Consider the following 11,780-nt stretch of genomic DNA (forward strand, 5'->3'; position numbering starts at 1 on the left):
AAGTAATGGCTGTTACTCCCTCCTTAGTCTGCACCTACACAGTAGCTGTCATGCACCTACACACTACTTGTCTTAGAGTTACCCAGTAAGTAGAGGGTAACGGGCTGTATTATAAAGTAATGGCTGTTACTCCCTCCTTACGCTGCACCTATACAGTAGCTGTCATGCACCTACACACTACTTGTCTTAGAGTTACCCAGTAAGTAGAGGGTAACGGGCTGTATTATAAAGTAATGGCTGTTACTCCCTCCTTAGTCTGCACCTATACAGTAGCTGTCATGCACCTACACTGTACTTGTCTTAGAGTTACCCAGTAAGTAGAGGGTAACGGGCTGTATTATAAAGTATTCTTTGTTATTCCCTCCTTAGACTGCAAATACACTGTAATTGTCCTGCAACTACACTGTAGTTGTCCTGGAGTTACCCAGTACCTTCTACTACAGCTGTAACTACTGTCTAAGTAGAACCAGTAAGTTAGAACACAGTTTGTTTCACGAGATAACATCATCTGAAAGTACAGTAATACAAAGACAAAACTAACTGAAGTGTCCCTGACATCATAAAATAACAGATTTCTACTGGCTTTTGTTATTTACATTAAAGTTCAGTTTTGTTCCTTCTGTTATAAACTGTTTCATTTAGTTTTGATCCATCTGTCTGGTCCTTCTAGGTCTAAAATAGTCAGTCAAGTCAGTTTCATTTGACAAAATGTACTTTCTAAGTTAGAAGAGTCAAGTTGAAAAGATTGTTGTGATACTACTATCACACCGGAGTGTGACACTCAGTAATGGAGAATGGATGGGCTCCTCCATAAAAGGTGATCTTGATCTTGATCCAGCTCCTTGGGTCAAGGCAGAGATCAGGGTCATGGGTGGCGTGCCATCTCCCTCGTCAGGTACCATTTTCATGGCATCTCAAAAACCTCACCTGTGTAGAAACATAATTATATATTGTATCATCAACTTCATCACATAAATGCATCACTGTAAAACAAAGTGAGAAAATTAGTAACTTTGAACGGTACAGTTTTTCTCATCATGGAATACTTAATCCCGGTTTTACCTTTCACATCATAAATCATTAGCCTTTTAAACCATAACTTGTGATTTTTAAGCATATTAATCAATTACAAATTATACATATTTTTTTCTTTAACTATTGAGTAAATATTTTAACCATTTAAAAATCTTCAATTTTACAAAATCAATGCTATGACCATACTGTTTCACAACTGTAGGCTGCACCAGTATTGTTACTCTTGACTGTATTCATCATACCAGTCATTACCAACAGTAACGTTAGCTAATGGAGCTAATGTGGACAGTACTAACACAAATACAGTTCCCGGTTAGCGTGGTTCAGGGGAAAACACACACTATTATCTTTAGCACAAGCTAACATTGCTAGCTGCGTTAGCATAGCTACTTAACTCACCAAGAGGTTGATAACGCGGTCAAACTGCCGTCGCACAGGTCCTCGGTTCATCCCTCTCGTCTCCCGGGGTGTTTGCTCTGTGTTTAAATCAACATATCGCATCGTAGACATTGCATAATTTCCCTCATTTCTCCACTTCGTCTCCTCCTGTCGTCCCTGGCTGTGTCAACAAGCTCCGTCCTCGCTGTGAGGTGGGACTTTCTACCTTCTCAACAGGCAACCAATGGCAAGTGAGCTGCTTCTGGTCTGACCAATGACAGATGGTCAAAGGTGAGAGACTGTGATTGACAACTTATGTGATCAATGATGAGCAGCGTAGTTAGACAGGTTAGAATCAAATAGGATGAAATAAGTTGTCAATCACAGTCTCTCACCTTTGACCATCTGTCATTGGTCAGACCAGAAGCAGCTCACTTGTCATTGGTTGCCTGTTGAGAAGGTAGAAAGTCCCACCTCACAGCGAGGACGGAGCTTGTTGACACAGCCAGGGACGACAGGAGGAGACGAAGTGGAGAAATGAGGGAAATTATGCAATGTCTACGATGCGATATGTTGATTTAAACACAGAGCAAACACCCCGGGAGACGTGAGGGATGAACCGAGGACCTGTGCGACGGCAGTTTGACCGCGTTATCAACCTCTTGGTGAGTTAAGTAGCTATGCTAACGCAGCTAGCAATGTTAGCTTGTGCTAAAGATAATAGTGTGTGTTTTCCCCTGCACCAGGCTAACCGGGAACGGTAAGTGCTGCGGTTGTTTTGCTTTGAGGTTGTATTTGTGTTAGTACTGTACACATTAGCTCCATTAGCTAACGTTAGCCTACTCAAAGATATTCAATAAATGGAAAGATACTCCATGAGCGGCTGCTCCAATGATATGAAATGGTATACACTTCCTGTCTCTCTAAATGGGCGTGGCCAACCGTCACCCCACCTCGTCTGTGAACGTGTGTGTGGATTTATACAATTTTTAGGTAGATGAAAGTGAGATATTTATATTTTCTTATGATAACATTAAATATTTACACTACTAACAGTAATATTTAGCATGCCAAAAATAATTTAAATCATTTTCACGGGATTTCGCGGCCGTTTGTTTGACGTTGCCTAGGAGATCTGTGCCAAATCTCGCGAGAGTGTGTCGTAGAGACAGAGACAGGTCTTGAACAAAGTGGATTTTCTCCGGATCTCTCCGTCTGAAAATTACCATTTTGGTGTCAAACTGTTCAGAAGAGATGTGGCTTGTGAAAAATGAGTCCAAAATTTGCTTCAGTGACCGTGGGGAGAAAGGCCCGATCATAATCGGTGTTCACATTAAATTGTCCCATAGGAATCAATACACTCCAAACTGCCTCTGGTCTCTCTAAAGGGGCGTGGCCGTGCAGAAGCCCACGTGACATGCATACAGGAAGCTGACTCGTCATGAAAGGTCTTGGTTTATAAACCGTCTTTGGCCTACTGTTGGTCATGAATGTTATGATGAATACAGTCAAGAGTAACATTAACAGTTAATGTACTGGTGCAGCCTACAGTTGTGAAACAGTATGGTAAGGGACCGTTCGTTATTTATGGAATGGGCCACCGGAGGAAAATGGGGGGGGGTCATGTCATAATATTCTTTGTTGAGGGGTGGGTCCACTAAAAAAAAAAGGTCAGTGAGGGGGGGTCATTCAACATTTTGTCTGGAGGACACTGCAATGCTCGCAAAAAACAAAAACAAAACAAAAACGGGACATTTCAAAGCTGCAAGCACTGATGACAATGAGAGCAACGGCCCCTAAATCACAACGTTATTTTATATTGTTCTGATCTGCCCTGAGTGGGGTTCGAACCCGAATCTCCCGCACCGCAGGCGACGATGCTAACCGCTTCGCCAAGAACTCAATAAGGGTTTTGCCCGCGGCTTAGCACGTGTTTTATGGGTGAGTGAGTTTAACTTCAGTACCGTACAGAGGCTACGCTGCCTGCCTGCCTCATTGCGTAACTCTACATAGTCTGAGCAGCTCGTACGTTCACCTTGCTTTTGTGAATTGTAAACAAACAGACGCCCCCTCGGTTTTAGCGTCCAGCAGTTTAGCGGCTAATTCAACTGCAGTGATGGATAACTGTACCGGAGACAACTTCATGAACTACATTTGAGGAATAAACGGCAGCTTTTACCTGACGGGAGACCGACGCCTGAGCTACGGTAGCTAACAGCTAACAGGTTACAGACTTTCTCTCTCTCTCTCTCTTTCTCTCTTTCTTACACACGCAGGCACACACACACACACACACACACACACACACACACACACACACACACACACACAGAGTTGTCTGTCATATCTGTCGTAAACCTTGCAATAATACGTTGTTGAGTGCAGTTCACATTATTGTTGCTTCGGTTTGAGTGTGGATTAATTGTTAGTGTCTTGTTGTGTAATGTGGGCTGGTCCAAAATCGCGATTCTGTTATTGATGAGTTGGATTTTAATAACAGCTGATAAATGGCATGGATTGATGAGAAGGTGTTGCACACATGGTTGTCAAATTGAAATAATGTAGTGTCACGCGCTACGTGATGCGATGTAACGTGTCGATGGCTGGGGGGGGGGGTCATGTATCTTTTAATAAGGCTTAATGCAGGGTCATGTTAAAATTTACTGACTCAGACAGGGGGGTCATGTAAAAAAAAAAAAAAGTCCCGTGAATCCCTCCGGTGGCACTGATGATAAATAACGAACAGTCCCTAATAGCATTGATTTTGTAAAATTGAAGATTTTTAAATGGTTAAAATATTTACTCAATAGTTAAAGAAAAAAATATGTATAATTTGTAATTGATTAATATGCTTAAAAATCACAAGTTATGGTTTAAAAGGCTAATGATTCATGATGTGAAAGGTAAAACCGGGATTAAGTATTCCATGATGAGAAAAACTGTACCGTTCAAAGTTATTAATTTTCTCACTTTGTTTTACAGTGATGCATTTATGTGATGAAGTTGATGATACAACATATAATTATGTTTCTACACAGGTGAGGTTTTTGAGATGCCATGAAAATGGTACCTGACGAGGGAGATGGCACGCCACCCATGACCCTGATCTCTGCCTTGACCCAAGGAGCTGGATCAAGATCAAGATCACCTTTTATGGAGGAGCCCATCCATTCTCCATTACTGAGTGTCACACTCCGGTGTGATAGTAGTATCACAACGATCTTTTCAACTTGACTCTTCTAACTTAGAAAGTACATTTTGTCAAATGAAACTGACTTGACTGACTATTTTAGACCTAGAAGGACCAGAGAGATGGATCAAAACTAAATGAAACAGTTTATAACAGAATGAACAAAACTGAACTTTAATGTAAATAACAAAAGCCAGTAGAAATCTGTTATTTTATGATGTCAGGGACACTTCAGTTAGTTTTGTCTTAGTATTACTGTACTTTCAGATGATGTTATCTCGTGAAACAAACTGTGTTCTAACTTACTGGTTCTACTTAGACAGTAGTTACAGCTGTAGTAGAAGGTACTGGGTAACTCTAGGACAACTACATTGTAGTTGCAGGACAATTACAGTGTATTTGCACACTAAGGAGGGAATAACAAAGAATACTTTATAATACAGCCCGTTACCCTCTAGTTACTGGGTAACTCTAAGACAAGTACAGTGTAGGTGGATGACAGCTACTGTGTAGGTGCAGACTAAGGAGGGAGTAACAGCCATTACTTTATAATACAGCCCGTTACCCTCTAGTTACTGGGTAACTCTAAGACAAGTACAGTGTAGGTGCATGACAGCTACTGTGTAGGTGCAGACTAAGGAGGGAGTAACAGCCATTACTTTATAATACAGCCCGTTACCCTCTAGTTACTGGGTAACTCTAAGACAAGTACAGTGTAGGTGCATGACAACTATTGTGTAGGTGCAGACTAAGGAGGGAGTAACAGCCATTACTTTATAATACAGCCCGTTACCCTCTAGTTACTGGGTAACTCTAAGACAAGTACAGTGTAGGTGGATGACAGCTACTGTGTAGGTGCAGACTAAGGAGGGAGTAACAGCCATTACTTCATAATACAGCCCGTTACCCTCTAGTTACTGGGTAACTCTAAGACAAGTACAGTGTAGGTGGATGACAGCTACTGTGTAGGTGCAGACTAAGGAGGGAGTAACAGCCATTACTTTATAATACAGCCCGTTACCCTCTAGTTACTGGGTAACTCTAAGACAAGTAGCCTACAGTGTAGGTGCATGACAACTATTGTGTAGGTGCAGACTAAGGAGGGGTAACAGTGCTCACTTACAGTACTACTTACTACTTACTTACTGTACTTAAAGTTTATGAATGATCATGGATGTGGATGTGTCATGTGTTTTCTGGTTAATAAATAATAAAAACATTTTCGAACTCTCCGAATGACTCATTATTGTGGATGTATTACTGTATAGTTTGTGTTTTGCCCTTGGATGACAGAACTAGACTTTCATAGATGTGCATTTTAGAGAGGTAAGTTTGCTACCAGCCAGCCTGTTACTGTATTGGAAAATGTCCACACTCTATACCCATTTCTCACCTATTCCAAACCATACAATTAAATAATGAATAATAAATCTCTGAAATAGAGGTGAAATGTCGCTGCTGACACTTTTGGAAAACATGGATTGCAACTGTGCTCATATTGTACAGTAGACTATTTAATTTCTAATGTACCTGGCAGGAGTTACACTGTAATTGTACGGGAGTTACGCTCTAAGACACAACCTAGTTATACTGTAAAATGCGGGGTAATTAGTGGCGGAGTGAGCGAGAGTTACTGTGTAACTTGGTGTAAAGTATGACAGGAGTTACGTGCCAAGACGCAGCCTAGTTAAACTGTAAAACAGCGAGAGTTACCCTGTACTTCTGTGGAAGTTGGTGTGAAGCAGGATGTAAATTACGCGCTAAGACGCAGCCTAGTTACACTGTAAATGCACGGGGGAAAGTGAGCTGCAGTTACTCAGTACTTGTGTGAAATAAGCGGCAACCTACGCAGCAAGAGAGCGGTAGGTACGCTGTAAGTCGCGGGCCGTATTATGTAGTGCTACCGATTATTTTAACATATACGCTGAGATCCAAATATGCTTTGGTGCATTTATTGTGAAACAAAACAGCACAGAGCTATCACAGCGCAGCAAGGATGGATGAATGGAAATATGAGACCAGCGAATTAAACAGGAAAAAAGGGTGATTAATGAATGAATGAGTAGCGGTCAACAAAAATTACGGCTACTCCCAACCCTGACTCTCTCTCTCTCTCTCATCTGTGTCACCGGTGAGTGCCCACCTTTACGCACACACACTTCCGCACGCACACACGCCCACACGCCCACTCCCAGGTGAACCACCCCCTCTGCAACATACACACACTCAAACACGCCGTGCTGCTCATCTTCAGCCTGTATGTCTCTTACAATGATACTTTGTTCAGTATTTTCACTGAGTGTAGAATCGACATTATTGTTAACCAGAGCAACAAACAAACACGGTCACACTACAATAACGAACACGGAAGGGTGGAGTCGTTATAAGGAAATGTTAAGACAAAGAACATGGTCTGAATTTAACCGTTTAAAACCAAAGCAGGTGCAAGATTTAACTTTTGTAATGATGGAAATTTATATACAAAGAAAATGGTCACTCACCTGCAGAGACAAAGAGCTGCAATGATGCTACAGAGAAATCCAGATGCAACTGTGATCGTGTAAAGAGAGGACCAAAACTTGAAGTCGACGATTTCTGATAAAAGTCAGATATGAATTAATTTAGGCAGCGTACAGTTGATCTCTGACACACACCATGTCTGGTGTAGAAGTGACTGACCCTGTGTTGTTCTCTACCTACCTTCATGTTTTTCAGACCAGGTTAACTTCCATGTAGCAGTCCAGATGCCATTTTTACCATTTACTTGACACCTATAGAGTCCTGTGTCGTTATGATAAACATTTGAAATATTCAGGGTTGAAGGAAAACCAGAGTCTATTCTCACTCTGTCAGATGAGAAGTTTGTAAAAGACTTATTGAGTGAAAATGAATAAGAAAAATGAAATCTGTCTTTGGTCCAGGTGATAAGTGTTAGGTTTGTCCAGGATACATTGCAAGTCAACATGACGGGGTCTCCTCTGGACACCAGTATGTCCCTGTGCTCATGGAGTTCAGACTCTAACATGGAAGGAAACAGACAACATAAAATTAAAGCTGTAAATACATTTAGAGAAACAACATGCAAGACACCAAACTCCACTTTACCTGCAAAGACATAAAACAGTAGTAGTTGAATGGAGAGCAGAGCTGCTTGGTTTCGCCTGAACATGACGACCATCAGACAAAGAGTGAGGTGTAGGTGCAGAGAATAGGAAGTGGTTAGTCGCTGGTTAGCTAAGCCCACATGTGTGTCACTCTTTCATGGAACAACATGTTACAGAAGTCATAACTACAATAATTTAATTTAAATGAGAATATGTATATACATTAGAACATAAGTGAATCTTTGTCTTTGTCAAAACCAAATCTATGAGAAGCTGAGGGCACTCTATGTTCAGAGTGTGAGTGAACTGCTGAGTGTGGTTTCAGCAGGTCCAAAACTTTCTGATATGACACACAGTTTCCAGGAGATAGAAGTCAGGGTTGCCAACTCTCACGCATCTGGCGTGTGTCACACACTTTTAGGTCCTGTCTCACGCTCTCACGCCACTCAAACAATTCTCACTAGTGGGGTGGATTAGCTCAATATTTTACAACAATCGTTCACTTTGTGATAAAAGCATGAAATTTGGTGGATGTGTTGGTGAATATGTTTCAAACAAATCTGGATATTGGGCCACCTCAAAAGCGCCCCCTAGTGGCCGTGGCAGCCATTTGTTATGCGAATAAATGAATGATTAATATAAACTGCCCTTTTAATAATACCAACTGGTGATGTATTGTATATTGTTGGAAAGCCTGATTAGTCACCTTTACAACGAGGTGCAGCTTGTAAGGATCGTGCATTCATGGAATGAGCAACGGGGCTAAACGTGTGGGTAGCGCACCCCAAAAATTTGCACCCCCTGTGGGGCAGATTAGCTCAATAAATCACAAGAATTGTTTATTTTGTGGTAGAAGCACAACATTTGGTGGATGTGTTTGTGGATATGTTTCAAACATTTTTGGTTTTTAAGGACCCTTAAGATGTCTACTTAAGATTTTTGCTTGTTGCCCGGGTCAACTAATGTTCCATGGGGGTTTTTTGCCGGTCATTTTGAATTTATGTCCGCACGAAGGGCGAAAACGCCAATTTTCATAACTCCTAAACCAGACATCATACAAAGAAATGAACACACTTTTTCATATAATTATGACACCAGGAATCAAATGGAAAGGTCACTGAGATGGTAAAACCACTCTTTATCAGAGAAAAATGAACTCTCGTGTAGTATTTTAGTATAAATAAATTGGTCGCTCCAACACATATGGGTCATTCCATGAAATTGGTAACTTTGCAACTTTGACAAGTTAAAATTTAAACTATATTTAATTGCTATTTTTTAAGTAGCCAGGAATCAAAGAAAGTTTAAAATTACAAGAAATTATGTTGTGTCATCTCAGGCTGTGGAATTTAATATTTTATTATAGTTTTAATGTTTTCCTAATCTTGTCAACCCTGTTACCGACATAAACTTTACAATATACAGTATTTCTAATTAGAGATTATTGAGAATATTTTCTATATATAGTCTATATAGTCTATAATGGTAACAGTTGAAATTCAATTTTTTAAAACCATTTTTATCAAATTAATGACAACAACAGGGTTGAAGTTATGGCAACAGGGTTGACAAGAGTAATAGATGACAGGACACACATTCTATTGTCTACACTGCAAAGGTAACAGGGTTGACAGTAACAGGGTTGACTATTTCAAGCTAATTTGCCCATTGCTAGCTGAAATAAATGCTAGCTAAATGGCAAACTGTGTACTTTGAAAGTTAATTACCTGTAGATATCGATTATATTATGAGAAATAGAAAATTGTTTGGACTTATATGTTAAAAAGTGGTAACAGGGTTGACGTTATATGCTTGTCCCCCCCGGTCCAACCTTGAAAAAACATCAAAAATAGCACATAAGAGATGAGAGAAAGCTACTGAGCTGTTAGCATCCTGGGTAAGAGATGATGCAAACTCCTGTCATGTCAAATCTGGGATGTACCATTGTTTTTCAAGGGTTTTTTGGTTAGGGTAACAGGGTTGACATAAAATCAGGGGACACCGATAAATTGGTAAATATTTATAATAATTAATATATATTATTACCAAAAATTTCATGGAATGACCCATATAGTTGTGTTGCTCATTCCATGAATGCACAACCCTTACAAGTTGTACCTCGTTGGAAAGGTGACTAATCAGGCTTTCCATCTGTCTAAAAGACAGCACCAACCGGAATTATTAAAAGGGAGAAATTATGGACTGAAAAAACATTTCCGAACTTTTTTTTGAGTAATTTATACTAAAATACTACACGAGAGTTCATTTTTCTCTGATAAAGAGTGGTTTTACCATCTCAGTGTCATTTCCATTTGATTCCTGGTGTCATAATTATATGAAAAAGTGTGTTCATTTCTTTGTATGATGTCTGGTTTAGGAGTTATGAAAATTGGCGTTTTCGCCATTCGTGCGGACATAAATTCAAAATGACCGGCAAAAAACCCCCATGGAACATTAGTTGACCCGGGCAACAAGCAAAAATCTTAAGTAGACATCTTAAGGGTCCTTAAAAACCAAAAATGTTTGAAACATATCCACAAACACATCCACCAAATGTTGTGCTTCTACCACAAAATAAACAATTCTTGTGATTTATTGAGCTAATCTGCCCCACATTTTTGGGGTGCGCTACCCACACGTTTAGCCCTGTTGCTCATTCCATGAATGCACGATCCTTACAAGCTGTACCTTGTTGTAAAGGTGACTAATCAGGCTTTCCAACAATATACAATACATCACCAGTTGGTATTATTAAAAGGGCAGTTTATATTAATCATTCATTTATTCGCATAACAAATGGCTGCCACGGCCACTAGGGGGCGCTTTTGAGGTGGCCCAATATCCAGATTTGTTTGAAACATATTCACCAACACATCCACCAAATTTCATGCTTTTATCACAAAGTGAACGATTGTTTAGCTAATCCGCCACACTACACGCCAAAATCAAGCGATTTGGCAAAAAAAAAAAAAAAAAAATTAAAGCAAGCTTTGGCACTCATCAATAGGCTCTCTGATTGGTGTGCGTGATGCTTATCCGCGTGTCGATTGGACGGCTGCTCAAGCCTGTGATCACAGCACAGTAGGACGGGGAGTTGTCGATCAGCGACCCCCCCTCCCCCAACAGCGGCACGGTGCTGAAGCCTGGACCCGACTTGGTCCGAATCCGATGGTCAAAAAAAAGAGGGAGAGAGCGAATGCCCGAAACACAACCTGACCTGACCGAGTTATGTTTTCAGACTGAACGCGGCTCGAACTGACGCCTGCGGTCGGGCTGGTTGGGCCAGTCCGTTGAAAACTATAAAATCAAGATGCAGACTGGGTAGCACAAAAGTACAGACAGGCAGCTCAGTCCAGAGAGCAGAGGAGAGAGAGACAGCGCAGCAACAGGTGTGTGTGTGTGCGCGCACGTGGGCCATACCTGCAAACTCCGAATGGGTATGTAGAATGTTTATTACAGAAGAGAAACACACATTTCAGGACCTGACTTGTATCATCAGGCTGTAGTAGAAGACTGAAAATCACAGGACATGTCTGTTCTGTCCTTTCATATATTAATAGGCTCAATAGGCTGGTCCAGGCCAAAAGCCACAGCTCCCCACTAGACCAGTTTCATACACTCCAGCCATACAATGATAGGAACCACAGATTTTTCCCTCTTATCTGAAGCAAATGTTGTGTTTTCCCTTTATTTTCTTCTCAGAGTACACCAGAATGCTTCAAATACATGTTAAAATCACAATTTTTTCCTGGGGGGGTGCCCCCAGACCCCCCTAGAGGGATATATTTTGTCACCTATTATAGCCTACTCAGTTTGCAGGTATAATGTGTGTGTGTGTGTGTGTGTGTGTGTGTGTGTGTGTGTGTGTGTGTGTGAGAGAGAGAGAGAGAGAGAGAGAGAGAGAGAGAGAGAGAGAGAGAGAGAGAGAGAGAGAGACAGAGAGAAAAACTACAATAAACATAACTATTATTATTATTATAGACAGCCCCCCCCCCCCCCCCCCGCTAACAGACCAACAGAATCTCACCTCCAGCCCAGGACCAAAAGTTGGCAACCCTGTAAGAAGTGAAAAT

General features: G+C 40.9%; 1 protein-coding gene across 1 annotated transcript; it reads right to left on the minus strand.

The window, feature by feature from the left end:
- Positions 1 to 7,100: 7,100 nt before the first annotated feature.
- On the minus strand, positions 7,101 to 7,823 carry LOC146965120 (uncharacterized). Its single transcript, XM_085765672.1, has 3 exons — positions 7,709 to 7,823; positions 7,304 to 7,621; positions 7,101 to 7,198 (listed from the first exon to the last, which is right to left on the minus strand). Exons 1-3 carry the CDS (start codon positions 7,779 to 7,781, stop codon positions 7,101 to 7,103), a joined length of 489 nt encoding a protein of 162 aa, XP_085621798.1. The 5' UTR covers positions 7,782 to 7,823.
- Positions 7,824 to 11,780: the final 3,957 nt, after the last annotated feature.

This window comes from Trachurus japonicus, chromosome 21 (genome assembly GCF_045865225.1).
Source record: "Trachurus japonicus isolate A0001 chromosome 21, Traja_1.0".
In the NCBI taxonomy this organism is placed as follows: domain Eukaryota; kingdom Metazoa; phylum Chordata; class Actinopteri; order Carangiformes; family Carangidae; genus Trachurus; species Trachurus japonicus.